Genomic DNA, 21,231 nt, shown 5'->3' on the forward strand with positions numbered 1-21,231 from the left:
CCAAAAATGAAACATGAAAATATATCAGAATTTTTTTCAGCTATTTTTTTTTCTTCTGTAGCATAATTGCCATATTAAGTTCTGCAATTATATCATGAAGAAAAAATAACTTTATGCTTTCTGCCATCTTTAGAGGACCCATGACAGTGACTGAGCTAGTGGACTGCATGTCCAATCATTGATATGATTTGCTGACATCACTTTTGATTAAACAACCACACACACATGCATGCATTATGTGGCCAGTCCTACAAATTTTAAATTAAAAGGAAACCTAATGCATATGAAATGAGCTTAAGTCAAGCCAAAGCTGGTCTCTCTTCCTTGGCCAATCCAGTTTTTTGATAGAGCTGACAAGTTAGTTTGGAGAGCTGACAAATGTCTCCAAACCAGCCTTTCTTCTTTAAGTGTTTTTGTTTTTCAGCAGGGTTGTCATGTGACATTGTCGCCAGGCAATAATCCTCACTGGGTCTAGAGACTTTGCGGACATGCAGACTTGATTATGATATCTCTAGTTCCGTCTATCTGCAGTGCTGCTCTCTGGTCGACAGGAGGCGTGCGTACCTCTCTGAACGCTTCAATTAAGTTTATTCAAATAATTCTGAAACTTTTGTTATGGGAGTAGCCTACAGTTATCTTATACCATTAATTTCACATTTGTCCTTACACATATGCAAGGGACGCGTATATCATTGAAGTAATCTGCAGGATTAACGTAACGTTACACGCTTAAGTTTCGTTTTGTCCGATTTGTAACTCTTCCGCAGAAACAGCTGCGCCTGTTTTATATGAGAGTGTGGTTGTAAACCGTTAATTTTCGTTCTGTGATAGTAAATGACCAGAGAGCTTTACGTATCTAACAGTATGAACAGAAGAAACAGGAATAGTCATCTCTCTCTTGCAGCTGTGCGCGCAATTGGATTGGACTTCATAGAGATGCTAGAGGAAACAAACAGGAGATCCATTACTGACAGAAACAAGCTCAGAGACATCTACAATGAAGAGTTTCGAGACAGGTAAAACAATGTAAATGTGTTTTTATTAATCGTCAGTTAAATTACCAAGTGCATCATCAGTTGCACATTTGTCTTGTCAGGACGGACGATGGTGTCAAAGATCCAAACTTCTCTAGAGTCATCTTTGCTTTGAGAAAAGGCAACAAAGCGCGTCTTTCCAGGACAGGTCATGTTTACTTTAACAGCAATGTAAGAAACCTTATTATTTACTATTGGCTATCAGTTAGCCAGATGATTTATGCCCGTTTGAAGTATATATTTTCCAGTATCAGTGTTTATAGTCCTGTAAAGACGTGTGTGTGTGTGTGTGTGTTCCGGGTAAACCATAAGCTGAGTGGACACAAGAATGGCAAATTGGCCATTGGCAATATAGAAATCTGTGACCTTGTGGGAACATTTTTGGTCCCCATAAGAAAAACTCTATTAATGCGGACCCTGCTAAAAATCCAACATTGCTGGTAACCAGCATAAGGCATGATTTGTGTTCTGGGACCATCATGTTGCTGGTTTGCTGGTCACAAACATGGGAAAGGGGAGTGCCTGTGGAACAGGTACACCAGCCTTAGTTATGCTTGAGAGCAGCATTAATATGCTAGTACACCAGCTAAACCAGCATAAACCATGACCAACATGCAAATCATGCATTTTTCAGCAGGGGAGATCACGTGTCAAGTCACGTGAATACTTTTATCAGCAAGACATTTTGAAGGCTGAATTCTGGCCTGGGTCATCGTAAACTTTTAGCTCAGGAAATACAGAAGTTGTTTTATAAATGTGGTATTATATAGCCACAGCCTACAGGTTTATGTAACCTTTCATGGCTACCTGTTAAGCTAAAAGTATCTACTAATAACATGAAAATGTTAATAAGAAAAAAAGCCTACATAAAATTATACATCAAAATATACCTAGACCGGTGATCTGTGTCCTTATAGGTTATAGGCTGGGCTGGTTGTTACAGTGACAATAGCTCATTAAGATTTTGAGTCAAAATGATGTTTTAACTTTTGGGAGGACCACATTCAGATAATCAACCTAATTAGCACAAGAGGATGAATATATTTAGGCCATGTCCCAAATGGCACACTTCATATGCACTTTTGGACTTAAGGCTGATTTATACTTATGCATCGAATCTACGCCGTAGCTACGTCATTGGCTGTGTGTAGCACCCGTAGCCTATGGCGTAGCTTAACGTGCACCTCTCCAAAAATGTAACAACGTGTCTGTAACATGTATGGGACGGGACAACGGAGTTGGAGATCCACATGCAGGCTTTATTAATAGGATGAGTGTAGTCGTACAGGCAGAGGGTTAAACACCAGCAAACAGATACAAGAAGGCAAGGCGAAAGAGTAACCCAAACACAGGAAAAGGTCTAGGCAGGCAGCAAACGATCATAAACAAGGAAAAAGTCCAGGGTCAAAAACACAGGCAAGGAACACGGCGATAAGGTCAGATACAAGGCTAAACAATACTCAGCAAAGTGTGTGTGTGTGAAATAGTGCAGCTTATAAAGGGAACCTAATGCGAAACAGGTGTGAGTGTGATCAGTGCCTAGCTGATGGATTGTGGGAAATGTAGTCCAGAATGAAGTGACTGCGTGTGCGCAATTAAATAGTCTTAATGTTGAAACAGAGACCTCTGGTGGGGAGTGGAAGGAAGCAGCGGGCGGAAATGTGACAGCGTGAATTCTACGTGGACTGCAAGCACTGTGATTGGTAGAAGCGGACCAATCACCAAAGAAGAAGCACTTTGAGCTGTCTGTATGTTAACGTGAACTACGATGCAGAAGTATAAATGAAAACCAACGCGTAGCCTACAGCGTAGAGGCTATGACGTAGGTCCATTACAGAAGTATAAATCAGCCTTTACAATAGGCTTGTTCGAGATGAACTACACTAGCTTGCCACCGGCTGGCGAGATCTTCGTGCTTTTCATAGTGTGCTGAACCAACGTCATTCAAGGCAGACCATGCAATTTTTGCATTGATTGTAGCCGAAGAAGTGGATGCGTTCCATCACGAAAGTGCAGACTCGTAGGAAGACAGGACAAGGCCTAATAGACGACCTCTATCCCATGACAGTTTTCCAGCATCCCTCCACCACACCAGCTCCTCACTCTTAAATATTTCCTATCCCAACCTGGGATGGGAGAGTACTCTGGGTTTGGTTCAAAATCCGAGCTTGGAGCCCTCCCTTCAGACAGCTTGTCAAATATGCATACTTTTCTATGTTCGATTATATGTAAGGGTGAACTCGTAAAAAGTCCAATTACACAGATATAGTTTCCTCTAGCAGTGATTTTAAATGCTGGTTTCAAACACCTAGTTCAAAACCCACATAAATTACAATAATGTTTGTATTTCAGAATTAGAATTAAAATCCCAGTATACCAATCATATTTTTGCAAGTGAACAAAATAAAACCACACTAGCAAATTAGAGGGTAGATTTTGACTGAAAAGTTTAAATGTGTTCTCAGGACAAGAGTTTTCTTCATTACAATTTCACTTGACAAAAAAAAAAATTGGGAAATTGTTTGGTACAATTTTTGCATAGTGTTTCATAATTGTTTTGACTTTTATTTAACTTTTTATTTTATTACTTTGCTAAAGAATTAGCCTAAAAAGCCTATATTAGGTTATTTGTTTGCCAATTCCCATTATGACAATATAGTGTAACAACACACCTTGGCATAGAGTACAAGGAAAGGCTAATATTTCTCACTGACTGGAAGTTTTATGTATATGGAGAGTTTTAGAACAGACATTTTTCTTTGCTCAGTTTTAAATGTGTTATTTATGTAAAATATCAGTTCTGCATTAGACTGACATTTATTGTTTAATGTGTGTTGAAATTTTGCAAACATGTGATACAACTTCAGTGTAGTTCACTCATGAAAGAGGTACATCCAGGTCCGGGTGAGACTGCACGATCAATGGTTCAGATCCTGTCGAAGACAGCAAAACCAAGCTACTCCCATTCAGAGAAATGTTAGCTCACTGCGGCCCCCTAGTGACCAGGAAGCCTCCGTTCCAGGGCCAGAGGGTGGAGTCAGAGGAAGGAGAAGATTGGCAAAAGACATTGTACAGCGATTGAACACTACAGACAGGTGAACTGGTATCCTTTATGCATTTCTTCCTTTACCAAGACAGAGACTGGATGTAACACATAGGCAAACAATATTTAACATTTCTTTTGTTATTATATGTATTAGCTACTCTCGTAATGTCAAAATTACAATTGACACTTGGGTCAATGACATGACGGGTCTTTTTTTTTTTTTTGTCTAAAGGCCTTAATAATAATAAAAAACAAAGATATGACATCCAAAGTATGTCAGGTAGTACAACTAGATCTCTTTTATTGAATCCAAAAGGTTTTAATTATATTTTGCTACGTATAAATGTATTTTAAAGATTTTGAAGTGTCAAAAGGTCATTCGGTTTAACCGTCCAAAGGCCAATACAGCCATTTAATTTGTGATTAAAATATCTTAAAATGTAATAAATGTATATATTTTCACTTGCTCATACGGATGTCCCGAAACATCAGGTCATTCGGTACAACCGCTATAAAACATAGAAAATGTTGTACTAAATATAAAATGTTTGGCTGTCCTTTTGTTAGCTAGCTAGATATCAGCCTGTTAGCATTGTTTGAAAATATTGTCATTCGTTATTACCAAAAGTGTCATTTGGTAAAACAGAAATTTTGGTTTAGCCAAATTTTGGTAACAAATTTTGTCCAAATGACAAAAGCAGTGTTAATTAATTATAAAAACCACATAATCTCATTGTTAACACTTAATAAAACTTCAAAATTAATTATATCTCCATTATGTTTTTTTTTTTTACACTTTTAAAAACCTTATTTGTGAATGACTCTCTTGCAAGTGCTTATTTAAATAAAAACAAATCTGCAATGCTGCTCTTCTCTTTCCCAGGTCCCATTTTATAGCTGATAAGCATGGGGTGCGGGTGTCCTCAGAGCTCTATATGGAGAATGGAAAGATTCAGATCTCTGTGGATCGGGCAGAAGTTTATGAGCTGAAGCTGTTTGTGGAGAACACGGGTCAAGGGGCCATGTACTTCACATACTACACTGCTCTTCACTGGCTGCAGTGTTTCACTCTGGAAGACAGCAGGAGAGTCACACGCGACAATCCACTACGTCTGGAACCAGGCGAGTACGGCCGACACTTGACATATTGATCCAGTTGCACCATGTTAATTGGAGGTTACATTTGGATATATTCTGGTTTGATGCCTTTAATGTGATCTATCAGAAATTAAAGTAAATCTTTGTTTGTTTGTTTGTTTGTTTTTTAAATAGGAGAAAAGTATGAGGTGACGGTGAGATTCAAATGCAGACATGTTGGAGTTTATTCAGCTACTTTGGCATTTGAGTTTAAGCAGAACACCCAGCCTGCCACCCGTCCCTTCCACATTGTGCGCTTCATTGAGGCAGAGTACAGGACTAAGCTTGCAGCCCTACTGGGTCCTACAGAACCATTCAAACCCCTGAGACTCAACATCTCCGAACCTGAAAACTGTAAAGTGGATGAGGGTTTTCCACCGGAAGGGTAAGAGAAACATTACACACATTATGATATGACTTGATTTTAAATAAAATATAAAATATTATGAAAGTTATTAATTAAAAAAATAACATGTAAAATATATATATTAGGGCTGTCAAAATAAAGCGTTATAATTTCGATTAATTAATCTGAGAAAAAATAACGCGTTAAAAAAAATAACGCAGATTAATCCATTCCGTATTGACCTTTGAACCTGGAGCCGTTCTAGCCACCATTCGACTGTAAAATGAAGGAGGGAGACGACTGCTGCGCTGACGGACAGAACGAGCAGAGCTCCTCTCTCGTGCGTGCGAGCTCTCTCTGTCTTCAAAGTAAGCACCGTCTTCGCACTCTCTCTACCTCACACATAATAATTAGTGATGGGCAGATCGAGGCTTCGTGAAACACTGAAACAGTTGAAGCAAATGTGCCGTAATGATTCGAGGCTTCGAAACAATCTGACACCCGTCTCCACGGTGACCCCTAGTGGTCAGAACAGTGGAAATGCAACAAAAACGCAGGCCAAACATGCATTAAAAATACCCTTTAACAAATGTATTGCAAAAGTTTTATTGAAAGTAAAATCAATTAAGTGGAATTAACTAATCATCTAATAAGATTAAATATAGAGTGTCTGTATAATATGTGTTCTTTTATCAATTTTAAAGGCTTGTTTCTTTGTTCCATGGCTCAAGCTAAACAGGCCAATAAGAGATTAATAACTACCATTATTAATTTTAATTATTCTAATGTATAATTAAAACATCTACAAATGTATAAAACTGATCGGAGATCAGGTAAAACCATAGGGTAAAGCCCTAGACACTTGTTCAGTAGTTCTCAGTGAATCTGCATGATTCATGGGCTCACTTTATCATCGCCCTCTATCGGTGAACCATTGAAATTTCGAACTGTTTCGAAACAGTGATGACGTAACGAAGCCTCGTTTACTAAAATCACGTGACTTTAGCAGTTTGATACACGCTCTGAATCACTGATTCGAAACAAAAGATTCATGAAGCTTCGGAGCTTCATGAAGCAGTGTTTCAAAATTGGCCATCACTAATAATAATCTAAATCAACTGACGCAATGCTAAAAGTTCGTAAGACCGAATCCATGTTTCACGAGGCGCATTCGGAGATGTTTCATTTCCTGAATAACCGTTGGGTGTGAATAGTGCTCAAAAGAACGTCACCTCATCTTCTCTGACAGGCGCCCTGCACGTGCAGCTGACATAAACCACACTTTCAGTAGACAAAAAGAAAATCCTATCCAGTGGTGAAGTGTTTTCTTTGTTGACAAATCTTTTGCGATGTCCTAATAACAGTCGCGATTCGCACGCAACGCGTCAACGTCCTCTAATGTCCGATTCGCGACCAAATGACTCATTTGAACAGATTCATTTTAATGAATCATGACAACAACTGATCTGTCCACACGGTCTATAATGAATCATTTACTCGAACAACTCTGAAATGAGAACATACAGTAAGTGTGCTTTCCCCATTTAGCAAGAGTGGTTAGTAAAATTAGCCTTAATAATCCACAATAATCCACAATATTTTCAGGTTATTTAAATGACAATGACTAGTAAATTAGGCCTACCTATAAAATCAGTTAGTTTAGACTGGAGTGAGGTGAAACCAGAACAAAGCAAGTTGTTAGCTAGGTGCATTCAATTGTATATGGTAGAAAATTATATTATTAGTTAATATAACTTCTAAATGCTACTTTTTAATACTTTTCAGGTTTAGCAAAAAAGCATTCTCTTACAAAGCTATAAAATCATTTTTTATTTTTTTTATTTTTTTTGCAAAGAGGGCAAGAAAGAATTACAGTGAGAGTGACGGGTACTTTATTGTCAGTATCGGGCTCGCAGATCATGTGGGTAGGGCACTTTTTAGTGTTTGTGTGGATGACCATGTCTGTCACCACCGAAGACCATTTTTGACCCAGGAAAAACCCTGCATTGATTCATTTGAATTGAATTATTTAATACTTTCACAGCAAAAATTATGTATGCGATTAATTTAGATTAATTAATCACAGAGTATGTAATTAATTAGATTAAAATTTTTAATCGATTGACAGCCCTAATATATATATACTGAAATATTTAGTCTTGCTCCTTAAAGTTATAGAAATGTAAATAGATATTTTAGATTTATTTATACATTTATTTATGTGTTTCTCCATGTGTTTTTTTTTTCTTCTGTAGTTATGTTCAGAACTTTCTTGAAAATGTTCTGCCACTGGGGCAATACACTCCTTCTCCTGACATCCCCATGCTGGCCAAGCTCCTGAAAGATGACCGGATGCTCAGAGGAAAATTTCAGGAACATCAGTTAGTGTCATTCAAGTGAAATATTATTACCATTACTCCAGTCTTCAGTGTTGTGATCCTTCAGAAATCATTCTAATATGCTGATAGACTTCAGCTAGTGTCCTTCAAGTGTCCAATTATGTCATGTAGAACTGGTTTGAGATCATTTTTAGGGATGTAATCAGGGGTGCAGCTACCCTTTTGTTGGTGAGTATGGATTAAGTATATGCATTTGATGAGACATATTGAAGAGAAACATTTTAGAAATTCATGCATTCCCTGGGAATTTAACCTGTGACCTTGGCATTGCTTGTGCCGTACTGTTTTGTTTGAGTTGTTACAGAAACACCGGAACATAAGCTTTGGTCAAAGTTTGGTCTAATGCCTGTGCAGTTTTTTCACATTATGGCTTTATATAATACTTTCGCAAAAAGAGCAAACTTGTGGAATATTCCAGAATAATCTAAAGACATCTACTTGTGGAAAAATGTTACTAAGATAATTTAATTGAAAACATTTTGTTAATTGTGCTTTATTTTATTTGTAGGCTTATTTGTAGGCCATACCGCTTAGTGTTATATAGTATATACTTATGTTGAATATTCCTTCATCCTCTTCATGTACATTAACATTTGAACATTTTAAAAAATAATGATTTTCCCTTTGATGTGTTTGATGGTGTCTAGGTCATTACTGCAGAGTCCGCTGAGCTTCCATAATTATGCCGAACGCTTTGATTTACTGCTGAAACTGGAGGAGTGTCAGATGCATGTGGATATCAAGAGATACAACAAAGATCAAGTCACCTTATCCAGGGATAAAAATGACAAAAGACTAATGGTCTTATACGTGAGTGGAAATGTCTTTCGTTAAAGCACTTGTTGGAGATTGTACGATTTTTTAAGGTCTGTTTGTGTATATTGATTTAAAGCTCCCAGGTGTATCAGAGAACAGGCCATCAGTCCTGAGGGGAGATCATCTGCTTCTCACTAAGAGTGAGGAGGTCAGTTTCTCAACTGTGACCAAATACAAGGGCTACGTCCACAAAGTAGAACTGGATCAGGTCAAACTGGGCTTCTCCAGAAGGTATGAAGTATGAGTGACATTTAAAACATTCTGTATGTGGCATAACACTGCCCTGCATCATATTTGCGGAATGAAATCCAATAATTGTTTTTACTAATTTTGGGGTGCTGATGCCAAAATGGGGCCTGTTTTGCTGTAGCTTAACCGCTTTCTCACAAAATATATCATGCATTTCATAGCATTTTTGCTTTCGACAGCCATTTGTAAGGTAAAGAAGTCTTGTATTATCACTTAAACACCAGAAAAACTGCCACAAAGACATGATTCTTCCTTTGAGCCAGGTTAGAATTATTTGTTTGTCAGCCGATTTTCACATGTAATACATTATTTTATGCATAATCTCTGATTTCAAGTTTAGAATTATGGCCAGTGACAGAAGAAAATGCAAACATGGCCCAAATATTTTCTGCTACATCTGTGGGTGTTTTACTACATCCAAACAGTGTGACAGAAAATTACAGATTTTGTGGGGGAAAAAATGATCTGTTAACATATTTATTTGGCCATATTTTTCCATTCTTTAGCAGATTGTATGTTAAATTACACATTTTGAATACTTCTTTTTGTCGAATCTTTTGACATTTGACTGGGGGCAGTCGTGGCCTAATGGTTAGAGAGTCAGACTGGTAACCCGAAGGTTACGAGCTCGGGTCTCAATAGGCAGTGAATGAGGTTACAAAATGGCTGCCCACTGCTCTGGGTGTGTCTGTCCACAGTTTGCAGTGTGTGTTCACTACTCCTAATGTGTGTGCACTAACTGGATGGGTTAAATGCAGAGGACAAATTCCGAGTATGTTACCATACTTGGCCTTCACATGTCACTTCCACTTTCATTTTTGTAATGCATTAAAGCTGATACATATATATATAATTTGGAACATCTTCATTCTTATTTAAAAAAAAAAAACAACCTCCATGATGGAAAGCTTTTATTGATATTTTTGTTTTTATTGATATTGATTGATTTTTTTTATATTATGTGTTTGTGTGTGTGTGTGTGTGTGTGTGTGTTAAGGTTCCTTGACCATGTATTCATAGATAATATGAAGTTCCGTGTAGAGTTCACAGTGAATCGTCTCCCATTAAGACTGCAACACAGAGCTGTACACATGGCGGTCCAGCACAACCTCAGAGATGTGCTGTTTCCCGTGGGCTCAAGGAGCATGACCCCTGTATCTCCACCTGCACTGAGGTCAGTAAGACCCAGATGTGCTATACAGGTGCTGGTCATATAATTAGAATATCGTGAAAAAGTTCATTTTTTTATTGTAAATTATTTTAAAAAATGAAACTTTAATTTATACTAGATTCCCTACATGTAAAGCAAAACATTTCAAAATTATTATTATTTTTTAAATTTGTTGATTAGAGTGTACAGCTAATGAAAGTCCAAAATCCAGTATCTCAAAATATTAGAATATGTATATTTGAGTTTCATTAAATGACCATCCCTACAGTATAAATTCCGGGTATCTCTTGTTCTTTGAAACCACACTAATGGGGAAGACTGCTGACTTGGCAATGGTCCAGGAGACAATCATTGACACCCTCCACAAAGAGAGTAAGTCACAGATGGTCATTACTGAATGTGGTGGCTGTTTACAGAGTGATGTATCAAAGCATATTAAATGCAAAGTTGACTAGAAGGAAGAAATTGGGTAGGCAAAGGTGCACAAGCAACAGGGATGACCACAAGCTTGAGAATACTGTCAAGTAAAGCCGATTCAGACACTTGGGAGAGCTTCACAATGAGTCGAATAAAGCCGGAGTCAGCGCATCAAGAGTCACCACACTCAGGCATCTTCAGGAAAAGGACTACCAAGCCACTTCTGAAACAGAAACAACGTCAGAAGATTCTTACCTGGGCTAAGGAGAAAAAGAACTGGACAGTGAACAGTGGTTGAAAGTCCTCTTTTCAGATAAAAGTAAATTTTGCATTTCATGTTGAAATCATGGTCCCAGAGTCTGAAGGAAGACTGGAGAGGCACAGAATCCAAGCTGCTTGAAGTCTCGTGGGAAGTTTCTGAAGTTAGTAATGATTTGGGGGGCCGTGATGTCTGCTGGTGTTGGTCCATTGCGTTTTATCAAGTGCAAAGTCAATGCAGCCATCTTCCAGGAGATTTTGGAGCACTTTATGCTTCCATCTGCTGACAAGCTTTATGGATTTCCTTTTCCAGCAGGACTTTAACACCTGCCCACAGTGCAAAAACCACTTCCAAGTGGTTTGCTGACCATGATATTACTGTGCTTTATTGGCCAGCCAACATGCCTGACCCCTGAATCTATGGGATATTTTCAAGAGAAACATGAGAAACAGTCGATCCAACAATATATAGATGATCTGAAGGCTCAATAGTGCCTCAGCAGTGCCACAGGCTGATCACTCCCATGCCACACATCTCTGATGCTGTAATTTGTGCTAGGAGCAAGTCATTTGCTGTATTATGTGCTGCCGACCAAGTATTGAGTGTACAAATGAACATACTTTAAAGAACTTGAACTTTTCTGTTTTACAAAATCCATTTTTTGATTGATCCTAGGAAATATTCTAATATTTTGAGATTCTGGATTTTGGACTTTCATGAGCTGTACGCTCTAATCATCAAAATATTTAATAAAAAAAAAAAAAAAAAACTTTTGAAATGTTTTACTTTACATGTAGGGAATCTAGAATATATGAAAGTTTCATTTTTAAAAATAATTTACAATAAAAAAAATGAACTTTTTCACGATATTCTAATTATATGACCAGCACCTGTAAATGTGCTATTATTATTATACTAGTATTAAACCTTCAGAAGGAAACACTGAGTATTTCAGCACAATGTGTGTTTCTCTAGACTCTTTGATCAACAACTTGAGAGGAACCCTGAACAGTACAGCGCAGTATGTAACATTGTGGCCGGTACATCCAAGCCGGCACCGTACTTGGTGTTTGGTCCTCCTGGCACTGGTAAAACCGTCACGATAGTGGAGGCCATCAAACAGGTAAAACCAGTAATCATACACACCAAAGTAAACACACTCCCACCAGGTCTGCATGAAAATGTCACATGGTATTATATTTGCGTTTGTGAAAGAATTTAGTGTAATAGCTAATGCATTCAGTCATTCTTTCTGTGTGTTTCTCAACATCTCTCAGTTGGAGAAGAATATACCCGATGCCTATATCCTAGCTTGCGCTCCTTCTAACAGTGCAGCTGATCAACTGTGTGAAAAGTTGATCACTAGTCGACATGTCGATGCACATAAAATATACAGACTCTACGCTAGCTCACGCAATCCAAAAGACATCCCTGAAGTTCTAAAGGTAAGTGAATTATATTAAATTATATATAACATATAAAACAAAAAAAAAACATTTATTTTTTAGTGAAGACAAGATATTTATTTTTTTTGTCACACTTTATTAATGCAGTGAAATTCATGTATTTTTAAGTGACCAAATGGTATATGGAGTTACTGTATACAGGTGCCTACAGTTTTTATTTTGACTGTCTATGTTGTGTGTGTGTCTGTGTTTAGAACAACAGTAATGTGAATGGAGAGATGATTATTTTCCCATGTAAAGAGGACCTAATGTCCTACAAGATCCTGGTCAGCACTCTAGTCACCGCAGGCAGGTGAAGGGCATCATCTTATTCAAACACAATAAACTCAAATTTCTCTCACAGGTATGATTTATAGCAGTCAGTAAACACTGTGTCTGTGTTGGTAGGCTGGTCAGTGGGGGTTTTCCTGTGGATCATTTTTCTCACATCTTTGTGGATGAGGCAGGGCATGCTGTGGAGTCAGAGACCATCATCAGTGTGGCAGGTGGGCAACCACTCGTGCTCAGATGCGAGTTTGCTCTTTTTGCCCCAAATATGAACTGTAGTAGGTCTGATAGTAGTGAGATCCGTTTTTGAATCATTACATTATCTCGTTGGGTGTGTTTAGGACTGCTGAATGCAGAGACTGGGCAGCTTGTTTTGGCTGGGGATCCTAAGCAGCTGGGACCAATCCTGAGATCTCCTCTTGCCATTAATTATGGGCTTGGTGAGATGCACATATATACAGACACATCACTCACTCAAACCTATAAGCTGATTATTTTCATGTTAAAATTATTTTATGTTCCCAAAAAATAGTGTTGTTATTGTTTACCATTTAAAGGCAGGGTAGGTAAGAAATTTTGTTCCAAATTTGTTTAAACTTTCTATATATATCCATGCATAATTAAAATGTAAGAACTCTGATAAAAAGAGTATAAAAATCGAGTGACTCTAGACCGTTTAATCTGTATTAAACACAGCTCATTATTTCCATCCGGGACGAAACATAGGATTGGCTTAGGCGGCTGTCACTCTCTCGCAACCATGGCAACCACCCTTTTGCCACACATGACCTGCCCACTTGCGCGCGCACGTTTGATTTGGGGAATTCAAAAGGCATGGATCCTAGGAATACCAAAACAATGGCAGAGAAACAGCAAGCAAAATTCACAGTACCGGCCTATGCAGTTAGTGAAGGCAAACCAGGCAAAAAAGGAAGACAGTAACAGTACAAGAAAAGGCAATGAACAAAAAGTCTTTGGATAAACAAAGAAATAAAACGCGAGTTAATATCGGCGTGGCTTTCCAGCGATGGCGAGAACTGAGTGAACTCAAGGGGCTGAAAAGTAACTCCTTGATTGCTTTATTTCTGCTGGACAGGTAAATCTTTCTTTTTGTATTTTGATCATCCATATTTTTTTGTTTATTTTTTCATGAAGCATGTGTCATTAGCACACGTAGCTGCGTAATATAGCTAACATAACATTACTTAGCGAGCCGTAGTAGAGACGATAAATAATCTATAGGCCTAGCTCAAGATGATAGCTATAGTGTTGAATTGTGCATAATTTTGCTTTAGATAACTAAATACATGTTTAACAGATAGTAGGCCTAACGTTACTCCGCATCTAGGAACTTTTCTTAGAACTATATTTACCCTCTGTCTAACTCTTTTACCATGTTCACCTGTAAGTTTACCTGCACGTTTTTTTTCGCCTTTGTTTTGTTTTTATATTCTCTACCTATGTTTACTGATGTCTTTATCTTGTATCTGTGTGTGTCGTACACACTTTGTTGTATGTGTGTGTTATTATTTTGTGTCTGCAATGCAGTTGTGAGTTGATATTTGAGTGTATGTTACTCTGTTTATCTGTAGAACAACGTATATGTTATGAATCTTACACGAAATTCATCTTCATCACAGTGTAAATGATGGTAATGGAAAAACGTGTATCATGCAACCTGTTTTTAGCTTTGCCTTATAGATAACTAACTCGTTAGCGAATTAAATTATGTTTATCTTCATAATTATAAAGTTATTTTTATTACATGTGATTCTGACATGATGTCACTACATGCACTGTGCTCCTTCCTCTCCGCTCGTCTCAGGTAAATAATGCATCTTCCAGCTCAGTGGTCGGAGTCGCACGTTCATGCGTTTTGGGGGCGTGGCTTTGGAAGGAGCCCAGAAGGGAGGGGGTGGAGTGTGGAAATAATAAGCTGTCTTTAAAACAGTCGTGAGAGGTCTACAGACACTCGATTTTTATACTTTCTTTTTCAGAGTACTTACATTTTAAATATGTATTGATATATAAATAAAGTTTAAACAAATTTAGAAAAAAAAGTTTTTTATAAATTTTTTACCTACCCTGCCTTTAACCTTTAACAATTGCTGAATCACAACTGTTGTGACTAAAAATGAAGGTATAACGCAAAATGGTGTGTATTATTGTAATGAAATTGTAATCCGGAGTTGAGTGTCTTTCCTGTAGATGTCTCTTTGCTGGAGAGGCTGATGACACAGAATGATCTTTATGAGAAAGATGACATTGAGTTTGACAAACGCTACGTCACCAAACTTCTTCTGAATTACAGGTAGGACGCACCGGTCTGCCGAGTTCATAAAGTCAAAATGTCAAAGTCACTATCACTATCACAGTTTTGTTTCCTCTTTTTTATATTTAGACTAGTTTTGTTTCCTCTTTTTGGCCCAGGTGTTGAGGACATTTACATTGTGTTCCAAATTATTATGCAAGTGACGTATCAGTGGGATTTCAGTACAATAAACATTCAGATTTTAGTTTTTCAAAGAAAGTGTTTGTTTTATTTCTCCTATCTTAAATAACTGGAATCATTCTCAGACAGGTTTATAAAGTAGTTTGCCAGGTCTTCTTGGGTAAATAGAAAACCTACTTAAAGAGGTTGTTCCACATTATTCAGCAAGTCACAGTTCTCATGCAATATGGGGAGGAAGGAAGATCTTTCTGAAGATTAAAAGCATGAAATGGTGCAATGTCATGCAAAAGGCATGAAAACAACTAATATTGTGTGAAAACTGAATGGAGATGATCAAACTATCGTAAGATTTTTGAGAAATTTACAGCACAAGAGAACTCAAGAGAACACAAGTATAAAAAGGACAGCAATAGAGGTAGTAAAGACATCGTTAAAATAGTCAGTGTGACTACAGTGGTCAATCTTAATGTTGAACCTTAAGCGACGAGAATACTTTTTGAGTCTGCGTTCTGATGTAGAACTTGGAAGCGCTGAATGTAAATAGCATAGGAGAATGACAGGGGAGAGATGAATTTGTTGAATAAAGTCGTTATTTTTGTTTTTGCGCACAAAAAGTATTCTCATCGCTTCATAACTGTCACGATCACCGTCAGTTCCTGTCAGTTCCTGGACTACACTTCCCATAATCCTCCCTGCCTGTCACATGCACATTCCACACCAATCACCACATACAGCTGTAGCTCATTACCTGGACTATAAAAGACTCACTCACACCACCACATTGCGAAATCTTGTTTACCTTGTGTTACAATTCCAAGCATTACTTTCCTGTCTGGCTGTCTGTTACTGAACCTGTTGTCTACCGTCTACGATCCTGTGCTGCCTGTCCTGATCCTTGCCTTGTCTGCTGTTCTGTGAACGATATCTGCCTGCCCTGATCTACCGCCTCTATCCTGACCACATTTCTGCCTGTCCCTTGCTCTACCTGTTTGTTCCTGTTAGACCATGCCTGTACGACCACGCTCACCTTTCAATAAAGCTTTGCATATGGATCCCTGCTTCGTTACAATAACACTGAGGTTGAACCACTGTAGTCCCGTTGACTATTTTAACAATGTTTTTACTACCTTGAATTTGGTAATTACATTGCTTTCTATGGGGGATTAAAAAGACCTCTAGGATTTCAACAAAAATATCTTAATTTGTGTACTGAAGATGAACAAAGGACTTACGGGTTTGGAACGACATGAGGGTGAGAAATTAATGAGTGAATTTTCATTTTTGGGTTAACTAACCCTTTAAATGGAGTGGCCACTCACCAACCATCCATCTAGACCATCCATTGTAGTATGGTATTCGTCAGTGAATAAAACTATTTAAAAATTAGTTATTTCTAAACCCACTGTAAATGTTTCTCTTTGTGAGCTATGTTTAGGTGTGGCTGAAATGTAACCTTATGCACAACTGCCAGCCTGCATGGAGAGGTTCTCAAGACTCCAGAGATACCAGTGGCTTCAAATACCTGTTTGCTGCTCAACACTGGCTTTTTTTTATAGCTGTCCTTTTAATACAATTAATTTTTTTGACAGAACATTTCCTTAATAAGCCTTAATCTGTCAGGTTCTCTTGTACTGTAAATTACTCAAAAATCTTACGATAGTTTGATAATCTCCATTCAGTTTTCACACAATATTAGTTGTTTTCATGCCTTTTGCAAGACATTTCACCATTTCATGCTTTTCATCTGCAGAAAGATCTTTCTTCCTCCCCATATTGCACGAGAACTGTGACTTGCTTAATAATGTGGAACAACATCTTTATGTATGGTTTCCATTTACCTAGGTAGACCTGGCAAACTGTTAAACAAACCTGTCTGAAATTGATACCAGTTATCTAAAAAGATACAGAGAAATAAAACAAACACTTTCTTTGAAAAACTAAAATCTGAATGTTTATTGTACTGAAATCCCACTGATATGTAACTGGCATAATAATTTGGAACACAGTGTAGTTTTCAAAAGAGCATATAAATGTTAATCCTGCAAGAAAAAGGAATTAAAAATTTCCTTCACACTCTCTTCAGCTCCAGAGGTGTAAAGTATTTGAGTAAATGTAATTAGTTACTGTACTTAAGTATATTTTGGTGACTTTGTAGTTTTACCGAGAATCAAAGATATCAGCAACTTTTGATCTCTACTTGACTACATTTTTGTATAAGTAAATGTACTTTTAATCCAATACATTTGGGATGAGTAATGCAATTACATATTACATTTTGCATGGCACCTAACTTTTTCTGCAGCAGTTTTTTTTTCAGCTATAAAGAAGCGATATCGCCATCTAAGGGCATCTTGTGCGCTTTGCCTTTGACATTTTTGCTGTAAGGTATCTGTGCTTTTACTCAAGCATGATTTTCAGGCACTCTTTACGCCTCTGTTCAGGTCTCATCCATCCATTCTGAAGGTTCCTAATGAGCTGTTCTATGATGGGGAGTTGAAGGCATGTGCAAATGAAATCAGCTCCAACCAGTACTGCAACTGGGAGCACCTGCCCAAAAGAGTGAGACATATTAAACAGCACTTTAGTCACTATAGTTTAATCTGTTTCCTGGAGATTACCCATTTGTGTATTGTCCCCCTCACGCCCATCAGGGATTTCCTGTGATTTTCCATGGAGTTCCTGGGAAGGATGAAAGAGAGTCGAATAGCCCGTCATTCTTTAACAAGTTTGAAATCGATATCATCATAGATTACCTGAAGAAGCTGCTCCTGACACAGGCGAAGAGGGGAATCTCTAGAATCTCCCCCAGAGATATTGGCATTATCGCCCCCTACAGGAAACAGGTGGAGCCTGCTCTTGGACAGCCCTATTCTGTCACCAAAATAGCAATTAAAAATATCATGCCACTTCTCTTGAATCTCTGATGGTCTGCACCATCACTTTACTTTCTCTGGGGTTTGATTTCATAGGTGGAGAAGATCAGACTGGTTATCAAATCAGACGAGGACCTCCAAAAGTGTATGTGCATTGATGACCTGAAAGTTAGTTTGAGTTTAAGCCTTGTACACACTCTGGTATGGCTTTTTGTCTTAAATTAGGACAGGTCAACACAAAATGATAGCCGCCTCCCTTTGTGTGTTCGGTGTGTTGTGTAGGTTGGTTCCGTGGAGGAGTTTCAAGGCCAAGAGAGGAAAGTGATCATGGTGTCGGCTGTTCGCAGCAGCAAGGAACACATCATTTTGGATGAAACATTCAGCATTGGGTTTCTCAAGAATGAGAAGGTACTGACCCAAAACTTTAAAAGAGTAGTGTAATACCACAACATGATGTGAATTTGAACTAAGTTGTGTGTTACATTGTGAACTACATTGTGAATATGCTCTTTCTGTAACAATGTGCAAGAACTTGTTCTTGTTCATTTCATGTCTTGTTCTTTAGAGATTCAATGTGGCGGTAACAAGAGCAAAATCCCTGTTCATCATGGTGGGAAACCCCATCATTCTGCGGACAGATGAAATCTGGGGCCGGTATATACTGTACACTTCCAAATTACACATGGATGAAATGCAAACCCTGATGAGGAACTGACTAAATGAAAATTGTGTATTTTCATAGGTTTATTGACTTCTGCTCCGATCAGGGTGGTTACACCGGGCTTCCCTTAACCAATGTAGAGGGAATAGAGGAGGTTGAAAAGTGTCTACTTGCTCTTAACATCCAGGATGAGAGTGGTGAGACCTCTGGCAGTCACAAAACATTGACTTTCATACTACAACTTTACTGGCTAATGTAAATTTCAGAAATAATCTTTCACTAGGATGAAAAATTAAACTTGATTTAGTTTAATGCACTTAAAATACTTGGGAATTCTTCATTTGAAAAAAAAAATAAAAAATGGAGTAGTCATGCGTGTCTGTTGATGTTCTGCCAAAAACATTACATCGTGTCAGATTTCAAGACTTTGCCTTAATGCATATGCTCTGTTGTCTACATTCACATTGCAAACAGGATGTTGTCTTCTTTCTTCCATTTTTTCAAAACCGGTTGTCAGCAAAAAAACAAAAAACAAAAACATACACACCTGATTACAATGCTTTTAAGACTTTAAAGAACTTGTCCAACTGACTTCAATCACAGTTAGAAATTATATCTCAAATAAATATATTACTTACTGGTAATATTGTTCTAAATAGAATTAGATTCTGCTCAATTTGAAAAGTTTCCAGCAGTCTTGTTCTATGGTGATTTATAGTTTAATAAGTGTTAAAGGTGCCCTAGAATTAAAAATTGAATTTATATTGGCATAGTTAAATAACAAGAGTTCAGTACATGGAAAAGACATACAGTGAGTTTCAAACTCCATTGTTTCCTCCTTCTTATATAAATCTCATTTGTTTAAAAGACCTCCGGAAAACAGGCGAATCTCAACATAACACCGACTGTTACGTAACAGTCGGGGTGTACGCCCCCAATATTTGCATATGCCAGCCCATGATTGAGGCATTACACAAGGGCAGTTAGTATTACACAAGGGCAGAACGTCTGGATGTGCACTGCTGAATAATCAGACTAGGTAAGCAAGCAAGGAAAACAGCGAAAAATGGCAGATGGAGCAATAATAACTGACATGATCCATGATAACGTGATATTTGTAAATTGTCTTTCTAAATGTTTCGTTAGCATGTTGCTAATGTACTGTTAAATGTGGTTAAAGTTACCATCGTTTCTTACTGTATTCACAGAGACAAGAGCTGTCGCTATTTTCATTTTTAAACACTTGCAGTCTGTATAATTCATAAACACAACTTCATTCTTTATAAAACTCTCCAACAGTGTAGTGTTAGCCAGTTAGCCACAGAGCACAGCCTCAAACTCATTCAATATCAAATGTAAACACCCAAATAAATACAATACTCACATAATCCGACGCATGCATTCAGTATGCATGACGAACACTTTGTAAAGATCCATTTTGAGGGTTATATTAGCTGTGTAAACTTTGTTTATGCTGTGATAGTGTCGAGAGCTCGGGAGGGGGCGGAGAGCGCGTGATTTAAAGGGGCCGCAACCTGAAATCGGCTCGTTTCTAATTATGCCCCAAAATAGGCAGTTAAAAAAATTAATTTAAAAAAATCTATGGGGTATTTTGAGCTGTATTTTGACACCTTAGACTTATACTACATCTTTTAAAAAAAAGTTCTAGGGCACCTTTAAGTAATACATATTTAAATTACAATTGTATTATTACTATTACTACTAATAATATAACCTAAATAATAATTGTAAATGAATAATAATAGTTTCAAGAAGGCATGATGTGGAAAAAAACGACTGTTGTGTTCTTTCACCCCCTAGAGGAAACTGAGGAGAGTGTGGTCCAACAACAACTGAATCCTGAGTGGAGGCACGATTACTAACAAAGAGCCAGTCTTCACTAGCCACACCTGTTCTACACATTCTTTTGAAGCTGGTATGGAAATCCTGGATCTTTCAATTCTTTAAATCTGGGTGCTCACTAGGGGTGTAATGATTCAAATTACTCATGGTTCGCTTTGTATCACGGTTTTAGGGTCACAGTTTCAGTACAGTTCGGTATGTGCGATGTTCAGGGAAAAAAAGACTACTGTCAAATAAAATGAAAGAAAATATGAACAAATAATCAAACTACAAGCAACAGCACAAATAAAATAAACAGTGCTTTTCAGGTATCTAACAGTAGTCAAGAATAAAAGCCTATAAAAAACTGTTTTATCTTCACAGTATGAATTAAATAAAGATGAATCATTATTGAAATTACAAAAGCTATTCAGTCAAGAGCAGTGAGTGATTTCTTTTCTCATTTGTTGTTTGATTAACATTAAAAACACAGACAGCAGGAATATTAGGCTTCTTTTCCTTTAAGACATAATGCATGATCCAGTACATGTACTGTTAAACATGCAATGTCTTTTTAAACTTTTATATGTTCACTTAAAGGTGCCCTAGAATTAAAAATTGAATATATCTTGGCATAGTTAAATTACAAGAGTTCAGTACATGGAAATGACATACAGTGAGTCTCAAACTCCATTGTTTCCAAATCTCATTTGTTTAAAAGACCTCCGAAGAACAGGCAAATCTCAACATAACACCGACTGTTACGTAATATTTGCATATGCCAGCCCATGTTCCA

The 21,231-nt window shown here is 37.6% G+C and overlaps 1 protein-coding gene across 2 annotated transcripts; it reads left to right on the forward strand.

The window, feature by feature from the left end:
• The first annotated feature begins 539 nt into the window (after positions 1 to 539).
• Positions 540 to 20,763, forward strand: mov10b.2 (Moloney leukemia virus 10b, tandem duplicate 2). 2 transcript variants are annotated; one of them, XM_048210530.1, is made up of 22 exons: positions 540 to 1,016; positions 1,097 to 1,205; positions 3,933 to 4,129; positions 4,964 to 5,202; positions 5,353 to 5,602; positions 7,819 to 7,944; positions 8,610 to 8,772; positions 8,855 to 9,009; positions 10,025 to 10,201; positions 11,850 to 11,997; positions 12,152 to 12,319; positions 12,535 to 12,632; positions 12,728 to 12,825; positions 12,949 to 13,047; positions 14,816 to 14,918; positions 17,501 to 17,618; positions 17,711 to 17,902; positions 18,029 to 18,100; positions 18,215 to 18,340; positions 18,498 to 18,586; positions 18,675 to 18,790; positions 20,415 to 20,763. In XM_048210530.1, the coding sequence occupies exons 1-22, from the start codon at positions 835 to 837 to the stop codon at positions 20,474 to 20,476; spliced, it is 3,087 nt and encodes a 1,028-aa protein (XP_048066487.1). In that variant the 5' UTR covers positions 540 to 834; the 3' UTR covers positions 20,477 to 20,763. The 2 variants fall into 2 exon arrangements, 1 of the variants encoding a protein (XP_048066487.1); XR_007187553.1 differs by lacking the exon at positions 20,415 to 20,763 and having other exon boundaries at positions 18,029 to 18,077; positions 18,675 to 18,724.
• The last annotated feature ends 468 nt before the right edge of the window (positions 20,764 to 21,231 follow it).

The sequence above is a fragment of the Megalobrama amblycephala genome, linkage group LG12, assembly GCF_018812025.1.
Source record: "Megalobrama amblycephala isolate DHTTF-2021 linkage group LG12, ASM1881202v1, whole genome shotgun sequence".
Classification (NCBI taxonomy): Eukaryota; Metazoa; Chordata; class Actinopteri; order Cypriniformes; family Xenocyprididae; genus Megalobrama; species Megalobrama amblycephala.